The sequence below is a fragment of the Monodon monoceros genome, unplaced genomic scaffold (genome assembly GCF_005190385.1).
Source record: "Monodon monoceros isolate NGI ecotype Baffin Bay Population unplaced genomic scaffold, NGI_Narwhal_1 Super_Scaffold_11, whole genome shotgun sequence".
In the NCBI taxonomy this organism is placed as follows: Eukaryota; Metazoa; Chordata; class Mammalia; order Artiodactyla; family Monodontidae; genus Monodon; species Monodon monoceros.
Genome location: NW_021703767.1, coordinates 1,602,353 through 1,623,114, shown reverse-complemented (window position 1 = coordinate 1,623,114; position 20,762 = coordinate 1,602,353). Strand labels below are relative to the sequence as shown.

General features: G+C 58.1%; 1 protein-coding gene across 5 annotated transcripts in view; it reads right to left on the bottom strand.

Annotated features, from left to right (window-relative positions):
• TSPEAR (thrombospondin type laminin G domain and EAR repeats) overlaps positions 1-12,031 on the bottom strand; it is a 60,076-nt gene extending 48,045 nt beyond the window's left edge. For all 5 annotated transcript variants that reach the window (XM_029215031.1, XM_029215034.1, XM_029215035.1 and 2 more), the window contains exon 1: positions 10,974-12,031. In XM_029215031.1, the coding sequence (XP_029070864.1) occupies positions 10,974-11,058 (85 nt within the window). In that variant the 5' untranslated portion in view covers positions 11,059-12,031. The remainder of the gene's footprint in view (positions 1-10,973) is intronic.
• Between the last annotated feature and the right edge of the window lie 8,731 nt (positions 12,032-20,762).

Here is a 20,762-nt window from a genome sequence, read left to right as displayed (position 1 = left end):
TTCCAAAGAATAAATTTAATCAGAGAAGTGAGAAAACGTAGAAAATTCAGTCAAGCGAGACAAGGTAATAATAGTTTAGTCATTAAACAAAGTCAAAGAACTTTAGTTCCTCCTCAAGGGCTGTAGGTAATATCCTGAGTCATACCACTGAGTTGTTTCACAGATACTGAAACCCCACCAGGTGGAGGAAGTTAACCCCATGCTGACCACAAGCAAGTGGACCCCAGACTGGTTGGAACCAGTAGGCTGAAGGTATTGATTCCTGATTACCTCACCACCAACCACTCACGAGATGATCACACACCACAGCTCTTTCCCTCACCCTGTCTTTAGAAACCTTTCCTGAAAGCCTTTGGGGAGTTCAGGTCTTTTGAGCATTAGCCACCCGAACTCCTTCCTTGGCGCTTGCAGTAAACACTGCACTTTCCTTCACCACAGTTCGGCATCAGTAGATTGGCTTTACTGTGCATGGGCAAGCGGACCCAAGTTTGGTTCCGTAACAAAACTACCGAAACTCATTAAAGAAGAAACAAATAACTGGAATTTCCTATATCTACTCAGAAAACTCCAGTTTCTTAGAAACTCCTACTAAGTATTTGAAGAAGACAAAATGCCAACTCTACACCATCTCTTGTAGAAAATGGAAAAGGAGCTTGCCAACTCCCATGATGAAAACCGTGTTATCAAAGCCAAAGATGTTACAGTGAAAGAGAACTACAGACCAATACCCTCATGAATACGGATATGAAAATCCTGAACAAGCTATTAGCTAATCAAATCCAGCAACATGCCAGAAAGACAATACATCACAACCAAGTGGGGTTTATCTAGCAACTCAAGACTGCTTCAATATTCAAATATCAATCAATGTGGGTACACAGCACCTCTCTATACTAGTTTCCCAATTTCCCGTGAATCTATAACTATTTCAAAATAAGAAGTTTTTAAAAATCAGTTAATGTAATTCACCATGTTAACAGACTTACAAAGAAAACAATATGATCATCTCAACAGATGCATAAAAAGCATTTCATGAAACCCAACATCCGTTCGTGATAAAATCTCTCAGCAACAGAAGAGAACTTTTAGCCTGAGAAAGCTAATCTACAAAAAGCTACAGCTAACGTGATCCTTAACGGTGGAAGACGGAAGGCGTTCCCCCTAAGTTCAGGCGTGTGTTAGTTGACATACATGCACCGCCTTGCTCTCTCCACCAGGGGGCACGGGGGAAGTGACACCCAGCGGCAGTGAGCACACCTAGCTCCAGGCCTTGGTTTCTAAATGCCACCATCCACTACAAGGGACCTGGGCTCCTTGGAGAAGTGCTTGACTCCAGGGATGCTGGAAGGGTCCAAGAGACAAATGAAAGAGCTCCAGTGGTCAAAATGTCAAAGATGGGTCATTGTCCCAAACCTGAAGCAATTCGAACAAGAAAATAATGATAATATTGTAGTAGAACTCAATAAAATTAACATTCTTTAGTCCATAACAGGACAAATAAACATATTGGGGGGGGGAACAACTCTTCCTTAGAGAAGAATTTTAATTAATAATTGGAGATGGGCTGTAGAAGTAGAAAATCCCATTAGCACACCGTAGTCATCATGCTGTAGGCATGATCCCCAGAGGGGTGCTGAAATCACAGGGCAAATGCTTCAGCAGAAGGAGGATAACTGCAAAGTCTCAAAGAATCTCCCCCAGATATTTATTAATTACAAAGGGAGAAACAGTCACATCTCCAGTGATCAGACATAACACCACCAAGTAACCCCTGCTTCACTGGACACATTAGTTCCGTGGATTCTTCCCCTAAACGTAACAGTCCAAGTCCAATCATAAGAAAATGTCAGACAAACCCAACTTGAGGGACAGCCCACAACACACCTGATCACTGCTCTTCAAAAGTGTCACAGTCACAAAGGACAAGGAAACTGTGAGCAATTGTCCCAGACTAGAGCCGACTAAGGAGATCTCATGAATGCACCGTGGGGTCCTGGAACAGAGAGAGGACACTCCTGGGAAGCTGGTGAATCCGAAAAGTCTGTCCTTAGTGAACAGTAATGTCCCAATGCTGATTTCTAAGACTTGGTAATTGATCTACAGTTCTGTGCGACGTTATCACTAGAGAAACCTGGGAGACGGGCATACGTGAATTCTCTGTACTCCTTTTATGATTATTCCATAAAATAAACTAAAAAAATAATCAACCCATGAGCTCAAACCACGCCTGGACTGACAGAAATTTTGGGTGTGCTCCAAACCTCTCAAGCCACCTGCTGCCTGCACCCCGCCCTTCACTACTGTCCCTGAGAAAGAAGAAGGTCAACACCTGCTCAGCTTTTCCTTCCATCCCAGACTCTGGCCAAGTGTCAGCCTCAGAGCAGGGACAGCACTCATGAGGGGCTGAATTGTATCGCAACGGGATGCTGCGGCCTCAGCCCCCAGCACCTGTGAATCTGACCTTATTTGGAAATAGGGTCTTTGCAGATACAATCAAGATAAAATGAGGTCTTGGGGGTGGCCCCTAATCCAACCTGATTGGTGTCCCTGCAAAAGGGGGGAATTTGGATGTAGACAGGCACACATGGAAAAAGCCCTGTGAAGGTGAAGGTAGAGATCAGGGTGGTGCTTCTACAAGCCAAGAAGCCCCAAGAATTACCAGAAAAGCCCCAGAAGCTAGGAGACAGCCTGGTGCAGACTCTCCCCCGACAGCCTTGGAAGGAAACAGCCCTTCCGGCACCTTGACCTCAGACGTCGGACATCCAGACTATGAGATACGTTTCTGTCGTGTGAGCCGAACCATCTGCTGTGCTGTTACTGCTGCCTACAAAGCATGACTCACGTTATCTTTATTTAGAACCCAAATACACCTCCTCTCTAACCTTCCAACCACAGAGGCGCATGACCTCATTCAGCCAATTGGGCGACCCCAGCAGCGCTCACCCTGACCAGGGGCCAGGACCCAGTGCCCACAGACACCGGCCCCGACTTGCAACACCGCCTAAAATGGCAAAGTGACTTACACTCCACCCTGGGGTTTCTTTCTAGGACAAAAACGAGTAAAGGCGTCCCAAGCCAATTTCAAGAGTTTTGTGAGCTGAGCAATGACTCCTGGAACAACAAAGCTGCCGCTTTTTCTGTGGACCTGCTCTCAACAGCAACCAGGAAGGGAGGGTGTGGAGCCTCCCCAGGACAGCACACACACCCAGGAAGGGGTGAAGCCGACAGCCGAGCACATCACACACACACACACACACACACACTCACACCTTCCTCCAGCCACCGCCCCCACAACGGCCGCGTCCACCCTGTCCGTCTGCTCCAGCGCCCTGAGCTACAGCAGCGGCTCTGCCTGCCTGGTCCCTGTGACTCCTGCACCGGCTCCTGCTGGCAGGTGGACGACTGACCAGAGAGCTGCTGTGAGCCCCCCCTGCCGCGCCCCCAGCGGCTGCGCCCCGGCCCCCTGCCTGACCCTCGTCTGCGCCCCGGTGAGCTGCGTGTCCAGCCCCTGCTGCCAACCACCGGCCCCTGCACGGCCTCGTGCCGCCGGCAGTCTAGCTGCGAGCCCCCCTGCCGCACCTGCTCCCCCTGCCAGCAGGCCTGCCGTGTGCCCGTCTGCCGCACACCTGCGTGCTGCGAGCCCGTGTGCTGTGAGGCCCCCCCCTGCTCAGCCCCCTCGTGCTGCCAGCCCACCCCCTGCCGCTCGTCCTGACGCAGACCCTCCTCCTCCGCGTACCTGCTCTGCCGTCCCGCCTGCTGCGTCCCTGCCTCGGGCACGTCCCGCAGCTGACTGGCACGTCCCCCCAGGGCCTGCCAGGTGCTATGGGCCACCCCCACCTCTGCCATTGCCAGCCACCAGCCACCCTCAGGATTTAACCCAGCACAAGCTGTGGTCTACACCTCTACATGAATGTGAGCTGACCTAGGACCCCAACAAGCAGGGCTTAGCCCATCCGTAGCCTCCAGATCAGGCCCAGATGAACCTGAGACAGCCCTCCCCTATTACTGCGGGTCCCCAGGCTTCTCCTGAAAGCCATGGACACCGCTCTCCCCCCTAGTCTTTGGGGGCCTTGCTCTGCTCCGTCTCTGCCCCTCCTGCTGCTGTGTGGCCTCCCCTCCCCTCACAGGGTCTTGAGCTGAGTGGATAAACTCGCCGCCCTCCCCAGCTGGCTGTATGTTTCATCGCTTCCGGCCCGGCCTCGGGGCTGATGTAAATAACTCCGGCCTCAGCTGCCTTGGAGCCAAGCCACGCCCTGGGAGGGTCTCCAAGCCACGCCCTGGGAGCACCTCCAAGGGTGTTGAGCTCGGAGGCCCACCCAGTCGGCCCCAAGGCCCTCGACTCCTGCGTTTGTATCTCTGGGCAGCTCTGGGTGGCTGTGCTGTGTGTCCGAGATTGTGGTGGCCAACGCCACCTGGCCAGCGGCCCCCTGCCCCTGGCCTGGCTCTCCCTGGTCAGCCTGAGGACGCGCAGAAGGCTGGGCCCCGCTGGCTCCCGGCCTCCTGGGACGCAGCTGGAGTGGAGCATTCTTGCTGACCACCAGCTGCGCCTGTCCCTCCAGCCCCCCTCGAACTGTGAGCTTCATTCAATCTTCAAATGTCCCAACCTGCCTTGTCTGTGCCACATAGACTAGTGATGACGCCCCCTCCCCAGCCCCGGCTCCCGGCTGGGTGGGGAAGCGGCCAGCAGGTAGGTGACTTCCAGGGCCCACACTCTGGGGCCTGAGGGTGACCCTTGGAGCTGGTCTGGATGGGGCCCCCATGTTTCCCAGAGCCCCAAGCTTCCCATGGCCAGCCCTCATTCCTAACCAGCCTTCCCTCCACCTCCACCCTCCCCCCAGTGCCACCTCTAGCTCTTAACCCTACCCTGCTATTGACGTGACACCTCCCTCCCTCCCAGGAGGCCATGAAATCCAGCAAGACGTTCCCCAAAAGGAGGGGGGCCAACAGTGAATGCCCCCTTAGAGCAGGTCTGAGAGATCACCTGACCCTCCGGTGGTCTCCCCTGGAGAACCGGGTCCAGACTCCCTGGGTGGCTTCTCCAGTGCCACTATTCCCCAAAAGGGGGTCCTCAGGGAATCTGTCGGTGGAACTAGGGCCCTCCTGCAACTAGAACTGGGTGGTGGAAATGGGTACACACAGACTAGCGCCCTACGGCCCTCCTCCTACATTCTGGGGTTGTGGAGGGAGGTGGGAGTCCTGAACCCAGCCTCCCCTGGGGCCCCGCCCCTCCCCACCACTCTCTAGGGGACCCTGCCCCTGCCTCCTGGGACCCTCGTATGGAGGAGAAGGTGTGAGAAATCAATTCCCCCAGCTATTACAGGGGCCAGAAAATTCACTGGGGCTCTGCCCACCAGGGCCTCTTCTATGCCTTTAGCAGCCTCCCTCTGGCCAACCCCACCAGCAACCCCATCCCAGAGACCAGTGAACTGTGGGGCCCCGGCTTCCTGTACGCCTTGACTCCTCTGCCAGCTAGTGAAACCCACAGGCCCTTCTCAGAAACACGAGTTTAACTGCAGAAAATACAATACTCCAGATTTCAGGGGGAGCCCATTATCATTACCAATTACCAAAAATAAAATAAACAATTTTAATGGTGTAGTGAGGTGTGGGCTTTTTTATTAAGGCATTAACAAGAGGAGCGGCGGGCCTCAGGCGGATGGGGACAGAACGTTTGTGCATATTTTTGCGGGGCCGGAGGATGCCGGTGGCGCAGCTGGTGACAGTTCCGGGTGTGGCCAAAAGCAGGCACGTCCATCACTGGGAGCTGCTGCGTCGGGGTTAGTTATGGAGACGAAGGTGCGGCGCGTCCTGCCCAAGTTCACGGCCACTGAATTGCAGCCCCCGACCCTGGATGGAGCCAGCTGCGTCGGGGACAGAGCGCACGCGGACGGCGGCGGCGGCCAGTCACCAACGACGGGTGACCCTTGCCTGGGGCGCCCCAAGCTCAGCGCTCGACCCGCCCCCAGACGCGCGACACGCGGAGCGAGGCATCCCGGGGAGGGCCGTTCACCAGCGCAGGGGTCCCCGGAGCGCCCACTTGAGCTCCGTCCCCATGCGGCGGCACCCGAGCCCGGCCACCGCTGACCCCGAGAGACCCAGCCCGGAGCCACCGTACCGCCCGCCTGCGCCACGTGGAGCTGCCGAGCCGCCGCGCCCGCGGCCTGGAAGAGTTTCCCGTCTCCCTCGGTTACCCGCTGCAGCAACCGCGGAAACGCGCGGGGCCAGAAAGACAACCGAATTTCACCACCTGGGTAGATGTCCTCCGGCTTCTTCCCAGCGGCGAGCGGGCGCGCACACGCACTCACACTAATACGCACACGTGTTCACGCACCCGTGCACACTCACATATTCACGCGCGCGCGCGCACACCCCGCCTTCCCCTCGGCGTAGGAAGACACCCCCACCCGGTCCACGCGCTCCCCTAGGTCCCGCCAGGCCGGCAGGGGCGACAGCGAGGCCCGTGCTGTGGCCCCAACACCGCCCCGCCCAGAGGTGGGCAGCTCCCGCCTTCGGGGTCACCTCCCTTCCCCCTTCCATCACCCGAGGCCCTACCGGGGGCGGAGGGGGCGCTCTCCGGGCTGCAAACCGACCGTGGGGTCACCGTGGAGGCGGGGTGGGCATCCTCCTTTTCCTCTCGCACCTCCCAGCGGCGGGTAAGTACCCCCTGGCAGTGCCAGAGATGCTCACTAGAGTGGATTCGCTGGAGACTCCCACAAAGTCCCCAAAGCGCCATGCCCCGACCTGGGGGTGATATGAAAATGAGCCACTAACACAGGGCGCCCCAGCCCCTCCGAGGACCGAGACCCGCGGGAAGGAACCGGCTTTCAGGCTTTCTGCTCGGGGCTGGGGGTGGGGGTCACGTGGGGGCGTTAGCGTGAGCATGGCTGCTGGGTGATGAGGGGTCTCCGAGAGGCTTGGGAAGCCCCCAGCCCCCGGCCCGGACCCTCCTAAAGGCAGAGATGTGTGGTTGGGACGCCGAGGGTGACAGCCGGGGGCCACGTCCCCCTCGCTCCCCAGACTCTCAAGATGGGGAGACAAGTGGGTGCCCTCCCATCCCCACCCCACACAGACGTAGAGGTCCCTGTAAGCCCAGAGCTCAGAATCCACCTGGGGTGGGGGGGAAGAGGAGGATGGCGGGGGAGGGGGGAGGGAGAGATGGGGGAGTCCGGCTGGAAACAGAGCCCAGACCCCGAAGCGTGTGTTGGTGGCTTCCTAGATTTTATCCTGGAAAAAGACCTCCTGGAAATCTATGATTTACTCTTAAAAATCAAAACCAAAGAACCAGCATATAGTGTATGAGGTGGCATTATAAAAATGAATATTCTTGGGCTTCCCTGGTGGCGCAGTGGTTGAGAGTCCGCCTGCCGATGCAGGGGACGCGGGTTCGTGCCCCGGTCCGGGAGGATCCCACATGCCGCGGAGCGGCTGGGCCCGTGAGCCATGGCCGCTGAGCCTGCACGTCCGGAGCCTGTGCTCCGCAATGGGAGAGGCCGCAACAGTGAGAGGCCCGCATACCGCAAAAAAAACAAACAAAAAGAAGAATATTCTTGGTTTCCTAATTTCTGTGCAGACAAACAACGCCCTGGTTTAACGGTTGAGAATTCTTTAAAAGGAAATAGGCGTCAGGCTGACAGTGTGTCTCCAGTTGCCAGCCACACCCCAGCCCTGCAAAACTGTCAAGCAGGCCACGTGGGCCTTTCAGCCTTGGTCCCCACGTGACCCGCCACTTGGCGGCCTCTCCTTCCTGTGGCCCACGAAGAGTGGCTCCAGGGGCCACCTGGGGTGTGGAGCTCAGATGAAGCTGGTGTAGAACGGGGCACCGGCCTGGGGCTGGGGCGGCTGGGACGCAGGCTCGGGGGCCCCCAGCACCCGAGGGCGGGGTGGGAAGCCACACGCACGTGGACAAAGGACAGCTGACTGGGAATCTAGCAGCAGCTTCCTGACTGCAAACTGCTCCTCGGCTTTGCTCAGGGCCCTGCTGACGGCTGCTTGAGCCCAGAAGGGGGCGTCGTGCCCACACAGGACTCCCAGGAACCGGCGTGCGGACCTCGCCAGGTGGCCAGGATTCCCCAGCTCCCTGGGCAGCACTGCCCTTCCTGCAGCGTTTCCATTAACAGAGCCCAAAGGACAGGGTTGAAGAATTCCTGGGAGCCGCCAGCAAGGGAGGAGAAGGGCTTCCTCCCCCCGCAACCCCATGCCCCTCATTGGGCCACCTGCCTGCAGCCTTCACACCCCAACTAGCTTTTGTAATGCAAATCTGTGCCCCTTATTTCCTGGGCACTTCCTCTAGCTCCAGGGATGCACCCCACCCCAGACCCCAGGTCTGACCACCCGCCCGCCCCGGGATCCCCCACACCTGCCGAGAGCCTTGCCCACGCACGGACCGAGCTGCAGTGTAACAGTGCGGGCGCGGTGCCTTCCTTGCAGGGGCGTCGAGCAGGTGAAGGAAGGAAGGGGGTGCTGAGGGTGCTATGTTCGCCAGGTTCCCACGCCTCAGCACGGCCTTGAGCCCCGGCTGAGGAGCTGCCTCTGACTTTCCCGGGGTGACAGAGGACACTGTTCTGACACCCCACGGCAGGTCACCCCGCTCCAAGCGCCCACCCCCTGCACCCCGCCAGTGACCCAGCCTTGGGGTCCAGCTGCCCCCGCTACGGCTTCCACAGAACCCCTCCGCCTTGGCCTCCCGCCCACGTGGAGACAATGCTGGGTCGGGACAGGCTGAGTCAGGGGTGGACGGCAGGCTCTCTGGCCGCAGCGGCTGGTCACTCCCTGACCAAGAGCCCAGGTCTAGAATTCAGGCCACCAAGCTGTCCCCTGGCAGGACACCCCCAGCCACTTTCCTGGCACCACGCACATCACGCCCCCCAGAGTCGTGGACTTTGTGTGGGAGCTGAAGGTCTTCCACTCCTGGTTCAGCCTCTGTCCCAGGGCAGCTGGCCCGGCTTGCTGGAGCAGCGGAGGGGTCCGAGTATCAGAAGACCCAGGCTGGCTCTGGGGTCAGCGAGGCCCCAGGATCCTGCCTGCCACAGTCACCCCAGGGGAACCCGCTCCACACACCCGCTGCGCCCCGGAGCCCCAGCCTCTCTGCTGCAGACCCTCCTCACCCTCCCGCCCTGAGGCTGGCCCAGCAGCTGCGCTGGTTTCCCAGCCTGCGCCTCCCACCTGCCCCCCGCAGCCTCTTCGTGCTGACAGCCTGCCAGGGTCAGCTGAGGCTCTCTGAGACTTGACCTGTCCTCAGATGCCCTTGTGCAGAAGGGCCAGCCCCAGGCCCCAGCCCTTATCAGAGGGTCTGCACCAGACCCGGGGCAGAGATGTAACCTCAACTTCCTCAGCGGCAAAACTGTCCCCACCACCTCCTGTAGGGGGCTGCTGTCTCATAGTCACAGACTCAGATGGGCTTGGGGAAGGGGGACAGGACTTCAAAACCCGAGGTCGTCACAGCCAAGGTCCAGGCACTTCACACACAGCACCACAGACCCAGGAGCAAGGGGTAAGGGAAAGTGAAATCCAAACCCGCACAAACCCTACGGTGTAACCTCCTGTGCTTTTCAAAACCAAATGCGATCAAAGTGACCTCTAACTATTTGAGTCCTGACTAGCCACTATCAGGTGTCTTGGGAGCTTCCAAATTTAGTTCAATATTATTTACTTGGCTTTTATCTTTTCCCCTGGTTGTCGGTATTTATAACTGGGTCATCTTTTAACTATTTGCAACATACCTTCAGGGGAGAGGGGGCGGGCTTTATAAATAACCTTTATTATTACTATGCAAGTTGATTCTGTTCCCAGTGCTGAAGGGAACATGAAGATACACGTCTGTGACTCACCCCACCTGGGAGACACTGAGTGCTCAGGACGACGCAGGTCGGGTGCTGCGCCCCAGACCCCGTATGCGGGTCTGTCCTCCATGCTCAAAGCCGGGTGGGGGCCGGCGGTGTTTCAGGGCTACCGGTGGCCTTGGCTTCTGTGTGGTTTGCACATCACGCATCCCAAGGCTGTGACCGCAGCAGGTGCGGGGGCCTCGGGGGCCCTGGTATTCCTTCCCAGCACACACCCGGGGGCTGCTCCCCTCCACCCGCACGGCCTGGCTGTTCCCTGGGGGGCTGGGGATTTTTATGGACCCCCCCCTTCCGGTGTGAACACAGGTCAGCGTTCCAAACTTGGGTCATCATGGGCCATCTCCTGATCACATCATTGGGAACCGAGTGCCATCAGAGCAAAGAGCCATAACACGCGGGGACCTGGGAGGATTCCCGGAGCCCAGAATGAGATATTTGCAAATAAACCGGGGGCCACGCACAAACCCGTCTCAGCGCCACCACCCTCGGCGAGGCCCGCACGCCCCTCGCTCACTCCCATCCCGGAGCTCAGCTTCTAGCTTCCGGGTCTCATTTCCCCTTTACTCTGTTTGTCAGCGTTAGGTCGGATAAATAAAGTCTCTTGGTAGAGGCATGATGTCGTGGTCACTGGCAGGTCAACTCGGCCTTTCTAAGGAGAAGGGGGCGGGATCTCCCCTCCGACTCCGCTCTCCGCTGGAGGGGGTCCGCGTGCCTGGGGCCGGCCCCACGTGCCCCTCTTCTCGCGGGACAGGACTGCCCAGCCCCAGCGGCGGGTCTGCACTGTGCCAAGTGCAGCCCTGGCTTCTCTGTCCACGGCGGGCGAGTGACCCGCCAGCCGCTGGGCCTCATTCCTCCGGCAGGTGTACGGCCTTCCTGGAGGCCCAGCAGGTAAGTACTGTGAAGGGCCTGGGATGAGGGAGGGTAACCCTTTGCAAGGAGTCCCCACCCTGTTGGCATTCCTCTCCTGAGCGCCCTGCTGCCCCCTTTAACCTTCTGTCCCTCCTCCTGGTCCAGCTGCCGCTGCTCCCGTGGCCACTCAGCACCGTGACCTGGACTCGGCCTGAGAAAGTGGTACCGCACGCCCGGCGCCCCTCCCGGCCCCCGCGCGTGCTCCGCCCCGTGCCCCCCACTTACCCGTGCAGGGCTCCCATCGCCCGGCGCCTCGGCCCGGGGTCGCCAGGGCCAGGAGCACGACGCACAGAGTCAGCAGGACAGACATGAAGGGCCCCGGCTCCCAAGCTCCATCCAGGGGCTCCACACACGCCCGCACCGGGAGGCACCCGCTCCTCGCACGCCTGGCTCGGCCCTTCCAGGGCGGCCTCGCCCTGGCGGTCACTGCGGTGGCCACATCCCCGGGGCCCGCGCAGGGACAGCGGCGCCCGGCGGGGACGGGGCTCAGGTGGTGCTGGCAGGTGGGGCTGCAGCCTCACTCTGTCTCACTTACACCTGGGCTGTGGTCCCGCCCTGCAGGTGACAGCTGATATCATCTCGGCGGGGCCGAGATTAGTCATGGGCAAAGCGCGTTTTTCCCAAAGGAAAGACAGGAATAGATCATCGGGAGAGCTGAGAGCAAACCAGAAAACTCCCGCTGGTGTTCCCTGGGTGCAGACCCCGCGCCCACCGCGGGCAGAGGACGGAAGCTCCGGCCACCCGCCGGGAGGAGGGAGCAGAGCCGGTGGGCGGTCCTGAGCTGGCCGTGGTCCCCACGCGGCCGCCCAGGGCTTTTATCTGGCGCCCAGCCCTCCCCAGGGCGTGTGGGTTTGTCAACCGTGGGGTTTCAGGAATTTCCCTCGGGAGGAAAGTCAGTCCTTCAGGGCAACAGCTAATGAGGAGACAGGAGCGTCCGGGGAGAGGCGTGGCCGCCGGGCGGGTGGTTCGTTTCCTTGGCGACCGGCCACTGGGCTCTGGCCTCCCCAAACCGCGGTCCGCGGGCAACGCTGCTCCAGGCCGGGTAGTTACTAAGTGTGATTATTCTTTTTTAAAACCCCTCCGCTGAGTGTGCAAGGACAGACCAGGGAGAGGGGACAGGGAGAGAACTCACAGGCCCCCAAAGGGCACCCTTTCCTCGTTTCAGAGGCAGCGTTATGGTTGTGAACCCCAAGCTGTCCCCGGGAAGCCCCAGCTCCAAGGTGTGGGCAGAGGCCGGTCTGACACAGAAGGGGCTTGTGGAGGACACAGACCCTGGGGTTAGGGCTTGGGGGGAGGGGGAGGGAGAGGGAGGGAGAGACAGAGACAGGAACAGAGAGAAGGGGGCTGTAGGCACAGAAAGCATATGTGAAAGGCTCTTCCGGTAAAACAGCCGCTGTGACTCCAGAGATTCTTGCTGTCTGTCTCTCTGTCTGTCTGTCCACACGCAGGTGTTTTACATCCTAGTCAGAGGGTCTCTTTTTCTGGGGTCACATGAAGAAACTCTGTGACCCCCCCCACTTACACCTGCCCCCTCAGAGCGCCAGGGATCCCTGGGGGGGGCCTCCCTCACCCCTGCCCCAGGGCCCCTGCCCACCCGGGTCCGGCTGGACCCACAGGGTAGGGAAGGAGACTCTGACACCGCGGGACCCCAGGGGCTGTGAGATGCTCACACACGGTACAGATACGGACACCATTTGATGAGAGGAAGGACGTAGTCCCCCCAGAGAGGGAAGGCCTGGTCTTTGGAGAAGGGACAGGAATTTAAATTGAACAAATTGAGCTCTTCTCTTTTCTTTCGCAATTGATGAGAACTTCGGGGTCACGGTGGCCCCGGGTGGGGCAGGGCAGGTCAGAAGGACAGGTGACTTCCCACAGGATGGGCAGGTGGCCCCTCGGGCAGGGCCACCAACCCAGGCAGCGTCCCCGTGACTCCTGCTGACCTCGCCACATGACCGATAACCTCTGACCCCCAAGTCTCTTGCTGACCTTTAACTGGTTGATAAAAATAAAATCATGTATTGTTTTTTAACAACCAGATTTGAAAAATCAAAATTATGTTACCTGGAACCCTTTCAAGAAAGTTTTCCTTCTATTACATTTGACCCAGTAATACTAGTCAGACTCCTGACGGTCAACAAGGGTCTTTAGTGAAAATTTATTCGTTTTTAAAGCTACAAAAATATGTGCCTGAACGCAGAGAAAGCTCAGAATTCCCTTCTCTAGACTGGTTCCCGTGTGACCTTGGACAAGTCACATGAATGCTCTGAATTGTTTCCACATCTGTAGAACGTGCCTCTTAAGCCCTGCACGGCAGGGACGTCCTGTGAGCTACGTGCTGGGTTTAGTTTACATGAAGCAGCATTTCTGCAAACGCGTCCCAGTCACACGGCTCTGAGGGACTCAGCCAGGGTAGGGGGATTCCACGTCCCTCCCCGGGGACACACAAGCGCCCAGGAGTGGAAGCCTCTGAGCCTTTGGCAACAAAGAAAGCTGCTTACAGATTTCTATCCCAGTTTTCCCCAGGCTCATCTGCCGAGGAAATCACTTTTCCCCACGTCACAGGCACTAAAGTCACAGAGATGCGTCCCCAGAACCCACTAAGACAAATGCGTGTGAGAAGAACAGAGCACGACCCTGCTCCTATCTGTGTGGTTGTTCAGAAGCTGCGCGAACTTTTCATAGATGCGATTTCCCTCTTGGGAAGTCCCTGGAAGAGCAAGCCGGAATGCCAGCCCATCCTGGGTCCGCTAACTGCCTCCGAATGAAAGCATAGGAAACCTCCCAAGAAGGTCCCCAAACACATGCTGCCTAACTGGTGCTGACTGCCCCTCTCCACTGTGTGTCCACTTCTCTGGAGCTGTTCAGCCCGGAAGAGAGGCTTGTATGCCAACCAGGGGTGATGCTTCCTCCATTCTAACGGCTGCTCCCTGATTCTCCGTGATGACACTCCTGCTGGTTAAATAAGGAGAGTTGCATCACATGGCATTTTAAAACGTATGCCTTGAACGGTACATAGATTTTGGAATTAGAAATTAGAATTAGAATTGAATGCTTGATAACAAACTGTCAGGAGACACTTCTCCCTGGGTCTCTGGCTTATCTTATTTCTGCTTATCTTGTGAGCCTCATGGGCACCAAGGGTCCTTAGTTCTGAAATACCTTTTCAAGGGTATTTGTAGAGGGAATGGCCTGAAATTCAGAGACAGTGTCTGTCTTGGGAGCAGTTAGCCAACATGCTTACTGTTCGGTAGATTAGAGACAGTGTCCCCTCCAGAGACAAAGGTTCATGCTTGCTGCCTGTTATGGGCTGAGTTGTGTCTCCCTAAAATTCACAGGTTGAAATCCCAACCCCCGCACCTTGGAACGTGAGGTGTCCTTGCAGATGTCATTGGTTAAGCTGGAGTCATTCTAGAACAGGGGCTCCCTAATCCAATATGACTGTGCCCTTATATAAAGGGGACATTTGGACACAGACGTACACACAGAGAGATGCCACGTGAATATGAAGAGATCGGGGTGATGCTCCTACAAACCAAGGGACACTAAGCATGGCCAGCAAAGCCCCAGAAGCTAAGGGACAGCCTGGAACAGATTCTCCTCATGACCCTCAGAAGGAAGCAACAGTGGTGACACCCTGATATCAGGCTTCTGGCCTCCAAAACAGTGAAACAGTAAATTTCTAAGCCCCTGGGTTTGCGGTGCTTTGTTACAGCAGCCCCAGCAAACGAATACACTGCACTTTAGACAACGTTCATGTTCCCTAAGCTCGGGTTCCTACAAGGCAACCCACTGCGTGTGCACATGGCGCCTGTGCCTTCACGTCACCCTGTGGAACTGGTACAGATGCTGGCACCTGCCTGCTGCCATCATGGGAGGGACACACTGCCTCTGTCTCTGGCCCAGGAGTCTCACATCTTCTACCAGAATCCCCGATACTGTGTCAGGCCGACCTGACAATATGCAAGTGGGGTCAAACCTCAGCCCTTAAGAGTTCTTGATGTAAACCTCTTGAAGGGCTCAGAGTGATTTTACTTTGACATGAGCCAGATGAGGTTGATGGAGAAACACACACACACACACACACACACACACACACACACGTCCCAGGAACCTGTCTGGCTGTTTCTCCTTTTTTTGGGGTGGGGGGCGGTTAAATATTAATGGCATCTGTGACATCCCAGTATTGTTTTCAATTATTTTTAAAATCTCAAATCTATGCACAAAACGCTCCCTTTGACTCGAACATTTTCAGTTTCTCTGGCGAACAGTCATTTCTTACAGTGGAGAAAAGGTAGAACAATCTAAATGTCTAAAAATAGAATTAGTGTGATTAAAAAATATATCACATAAATTTCAATAACTCTAATACATTTCTCCTTCTTAACAAGACAAATGCCCTTCCCTCCCCCTCCTCCAGGTGCCTCTCATTCCCAAATCCCTGCTTTTGTTCTCCTGGGTGTCTTTGGCCCTTGAGGTCCTCCTATCAGTAGAGACAGCGAAGCCCAGGTGTCCCTCAAAGCTCCCCCAGGGTCCCTGAAGCTCTCCCGGCAGTGTCAGCCTGGGCCCTTCTGCTCCACCAGCATGCAGAGCTTTCAACGCCCCTGTCGCTGGCCTCTGCTTTCACACACTAGACCTCACCACACAGACTCCTTCCTGACAACAAAAGTACAGGGAGAACCTACAGGAGGGCTCTCCCTTTGGGGACTTGGGGACAGAGTCACAGGAAGGAGACATTTGAGCCCGTCCTGAAATTAAACAAAGCCCCATCGCGAGGAGCTCAGAGTTTACTAATGAACTTCACATCAGATGAGGCCTGAAGCCCAGTTTGTCCCTACCCTTTGCTTTTCCTCGTAAACACCCATTTACCGCTGACTGACGGGAGGTACTGCCCACTGGCGCCCATGACTCACACACAGTCAGGAAGGAAAGGGCTGACAGCCGAGTCCCACACTGTCAGGAAGGCCCCCAGGCTCCCGGGGGGCTGGGACTGCCCGCTCAGAACCCACAGGAAATGTCCTGGGAGCAGGTGCACCATTTGGGAAATGAATGATGCTCTGAAATTTGCTGGCGTGATGGTTGATTTTATGTGTCAACTCGGCTGGGCCACGGTACTCAGATATTTGGTCAAACACGTCCGGCTGTTGCTGTGAAGGTGTTTTCTAGATGAGATTAACATGTAAATCAGTAGATTTTGAATAAAGCAGATTACCTGCCATAAGGTGAGCAGGCCTCCTCCAACCAGTTAAAAGCTTCAGGAAAAAGACTGGTGTTCTTTCAAGGAGGAAGGAATTCTGCCCGGTATCTGTATTCAGACTGGAGCTGCAAGATCAGCTCTTCCCTGGGTCTCCAGCCTGCCAGCCTGCCCTGCAGGTCTGGACGTTTGGGACTCGCTAATCCCCACGATTACGGAGCCACCTCCTCAAAACCAGTCTCTCTCTCTCTCTCCTATTGCTTCAGTTTCTCTGGCGAACCCTGACGACTACAGCTAAGGCAGTGCTTCATAAGTTATCTTCAGGACACACCCTAGGGTGCAGAGGGGAGAGCAGAGGGGCAGGGGAAAGAGGAAGACGCGCTGAGAAGGTGAGGCTCCTCGACACTGACCCCTCTGCAAGCAGAGCTCTGCTTCTACTCTGCTTACAGACTGGAGTTCCATGTAATGTCACTTTAGGGGGACAGGGTCTCCTACGTTAAGATTTAAGTCTAAAAACCACGGTGGTAGGGAAGTTCAACGTGACCCATTTACGTGGATCCAGATGGTCGGATCTATCCTCAGTGGGGGCACCTCTATTCCTTGAGTAGGTTACCACACGCCTTAGGCACTTACTTACTGTTTTCTACATTATCCTGCCCTATGATGACACCCCAGAAGCTTCTAAGGGACTCTTTGTTATAGACTCCACCTAGACGAAGCCTGTCCAAGAGCTCAGCATTACGTTACGTTTAGGGTTCAAGGAGGCCCTGGCAGTTTTCCTTTGAAGGTCCTGGGCTCAGCCAGGTTTGCCGCAAATGTGGCCCAGGGAAGCCCATCCCAGAAAGAGGGAAGGCAGCTCGCTGTCACCAGGAGCCTGCCTGGAGGAGGAAGCTATGCTGAATTTCCAACACCACAACCCCCCTCCCAACCCCACGTAATTGTTTCTAGAAGCATGCTTACTGCTGGAGTGGTCATCTCTAAAGGCTCCACCCATTATGTTGGGACCAAATGTGAGATGGGGGAGTGGAGTTGGGTAGAAAGAAGTATGACCCTGCCTTTCCCCCACTAACAGGCTTTTGGATTACTTTAAATACCAAAAGCCGGCTTCCCTGGTGGTGCAGTGATTAAGAATCCGCCTGCCAATGCAGGGGACACGGGTTCGAGCCCTGGTCCAGGAAGATCCCACATGCCACGGAGCAACTAAGCCCGTGCGCCACAACTACTGAGCCTATGTGCCACAACCACTGAAGCCCGTGCACCTAGAGCCTGTGCTCCGAAACAAGAGAAGCCACTGCAATGAGAAGCCCGTGCACCGCAACAAGGAGCAGCCCACACTTGCCGCAACTAGAGAAAGCCCGCGTGCAGCAACGAAGACCCAACGCGGTCAAAAATAAATCAATAAATAAAATAAAATTTAAAACAAGTAAATAAATACCAAAAGCTGCATTAGTGTAATCACCCAAGTTAGTTTTCTTAGCTGGTTATAAGAAGGGAGCGGATGCGAAGTGGCCAGGCGGCCACAGGGCATTCTGCTTTGTGCTAGTTCTGTGACTGCTGTGCCCCGAAGGCAGGACAAGGGACGTCGCACATCCGCCCTGTGGAGGCCAGGCCGCACCTCTCAGCCTCGGTGCCAAGGCCAGCAGGCTGCTTCCTCCCCCTGGCCCACCAGGCCGTCATTTCCAGCTGGCCGGGGCCCCCCATTCCCACCTCCAGGCACAAAGCCTGTTCTTAAAATTCTTTCCAGATTAACCCACGTTAATCTAAGCCCGATAAAAGCATAGGTTTTACCTTCTACTCGGAGCTGCACTGTCATTTCCCCCAACAACCTGGTGAAAAAAACAATGAAACCAGCAGCAGGGCCTGGAGGGAAGCTGCAATTACAGGGGTGCGAGGCTGGCGGGGCAGCACCCACTTCAAAGGCCGGGGATGGGGGCGGAGCAGGCAGAGGTGTAATTCGCGCTGCTGGGGAGCAAGAAAGCCTTGTGCTCAGAGCGGCAGGAACAAAGGCCCCACTGCTTGATGTGAGTCACCCCGAGTCCGGGAGGGGAGGCGTGCACCTCCACCCTGCACCCTGCACCGGGGACCCCGCCAGCCGCCCTCCCTCTGCCCAGTCCGTGCAAACGCAGGGATGCAACAGGCCAGGCTTCGGGGAGACCAACGGGACTCACCGGCTCCCTATCGGTGCTGGCCCAGGTGCCCCAAAGCAGGATGGAGATGGGCGTGGTCTGCCTCCCACGCTGGGGGGCATCTGCCGGGACAGGACTAGGTCTGTGCCCTGGCCTGCACCCTCTTGGAACCCCTGCCCTTGGCAGGCAGAGGTCAGAGCCTCCCTGGGGCTGGGTGTCCCGGGCACCTGAAAAGCAGGGGCCCCGCCCTCCCTGCCACGGGGACCTTGGGATCTGGGGAGGGAAGCCAGGCCTGGGGGGCCTCCAGAAGGACCTACCAGAGAGAAGAAAGCTCGGGGTCCAGGGTGACCATCCACAGGCCACTTGCCTGATGGCCAGCTGGCCCCAGACTGGCCCCACATCAGAGTATTTTGGCCTCCATGTTGGTGTCCTATCCTTGTTACCTTAAGACATTTTAAAAACCGTGTCTTCCGAAGACACAGGCTGTGCGAATGCTGCCCTGGGGCACCGTGTGCTCAGTTTTAAACGGGTTTCGGGGGAGTGACGGTGAACACATAGTTTTCTGGCTTAAATAGAACCGGACTTTGGGGCATTTGTGGACTCTCAGTCCTGCATTGAGATCTTCTCTCGCGATGTCTTCTTGCACAGGCAGGCGTGGGTGTCACTCTGCCCGGTCAGTGAGGTGGGGGGGCCGGGACCCAGCCCGCCTGGCGGCGGTGGGCATGTGCCAGGGTGTACACGGTCTCTCCGTTATTCCCACAAACGGCGCCCCGGCCTCGGCCTCCTTGCTGCGTGGGGGACCGTGGGGTCAGAGGCTGTGTGCCCTCCCCGGGCTCCCTGCACAACCCCCCTTCTTCCTCAGCTGAGCTGCCTCACTCCTCCCTGACCAGGCCCACACACCTGCCCCCTTGCCCTGCAGGTGAGGCCGCGTCCCTGGTTGCTGCAGACTCATTCCTGAGAGCGCCCCCCCCTCCGAGCCCCTCCCCCTCCCCCTCCCCCCACCCCCGGGCCATTCACTCCACCTGCTAAGGGAGGCTCGGGAAAGCCGTTCTGAAAGCCCAGTGCCCTGACCCGGGGCGCAGGCTCCTGCCCCGCCCTGGAGGACCTCGTGCCCGCCCTAGGCCCCTCCTCACCCGCCCCCTCCTGTTCCCCCCTCTCTCCCCGAAGTCTGTGGAGCGGCACCTCCCGAGCGGAAGGGCTGCGTGCGCCCTGGAGCGGCAGGTGTCTGGGGGCAGGAGGCGGGGCGCCAGCGTGGGCTCCCTGGCCCGAGGGGCCGAGACCAGTCTCAGGTCTGCGAGCGGCTGACCTCCACGACCTCCACGCCCGCGGTACCGCAGCCTCGGGGTCCAGGCTCCTGGCTGCGCCTCCCCCCCTGATCACTGGCTTCTCCCTGGTCTGTCCTCTCACAGCTCCACTTAAGGGTGCCCGCTGCTGGATTAGGGCCCAACCTGCCCCAGCCGGGAAGGTGGGCCAGGCCAGTGGCACCGTCCTTGCGGCGGAGGCCTGGGCCTCGTGCCCCCGGTGGGAGCTCGGCATTGAGAGCGGCCAGCCAGCCCTCTGACCCAGCGAGTGCCGCCGGGGACACGTTCACAAGCTACTCCCACAGAAGCACAGGGACAGAGAAGGCTGTCAGCAGCACCGGGGTGGGGGGGGGGGGGGGCGTCCTGGCCGTCAGCAGGAGGGGCCTCGAGGCGGGGGGAGGGGGCAGGTGCGTGGAGGAGCTGCCGGAGGAGGGGCTCATCGGCGCGCTCCCCACGCCGCCTGCGGCACCGAGGGCAGTGAGCGCCAAGCCCCGCCGGGCGACACCAGGGGGCCTTGCACCGCGCAGCTGCAGGCCCGGCGAGGGCAGCTCACTGCTCTCCCCCCACCGACCCCGGGCACTGGAACCAGGCGGATGCACCGCCTCTGGCTGCTGCCCCACGTCCCTCCGCAGGGGCCGGCCTGGGACCCGGGAGACCTGGCCAGTCTCCCCTACCCACTGGCCCCTGTGAAGCAAGGAAGACCACCTGCACCCGAACTGTGCCCCGTCCCAGAGCCCAGCCCGACGCCCCGAGTGCCATGGGCCCCAGGGCCAGCTGCCAGCTGTTAGCGGGGCAGAGGGGAGGGGTGCGGGGTGTGCCACGCACGGTCCCTCAGAGGAGGAATTGAAGATGCCAGATGAGAGATGTGGCCCCAGGGTGGTGGGGGTGGCCCCGGGGGTGCGGGCCGGGAGCTTCGGGGGCGGCCCACGTGGCGCTCTCTCTCTCTCTGCCCACTCTCTCCCACCCTCATCTCTCTGTCTCTCCCCCACCCCCTCTCAGAGCCCAGCCGCCACATAAAATGGTCCAGGCCACCCCTCTGGAGAGGCCACGAGGCTGGGCACGCAGGCCCCCAGCGGACGACCAGCACGACAAGGCTAACCCTGCGAGGCAGCCGTGGACCCTCCAGCCCACGGGAGCCTCCAGACGTTGGAGTCCGGCCAACACCCTGACGGCAGCCTCGCGGGATGTCTGAGCCAGAACCGCCCAGCCCGGTGGCCGTGGGATGCCCGACCCTCAGAGACAGAGAGGAAACTTGTGCCTGTCTCGAGTAGCTAAGTTTGGGTGACATGTCATAGAGCAGGTACTCAGGCAGGTACCCTCTTCTGTTCAGACACAGCCTTTCCTCCTGTCACCTGACTGCCACCTTCACTTCTCCATCCAGCCCCATCATCTACTG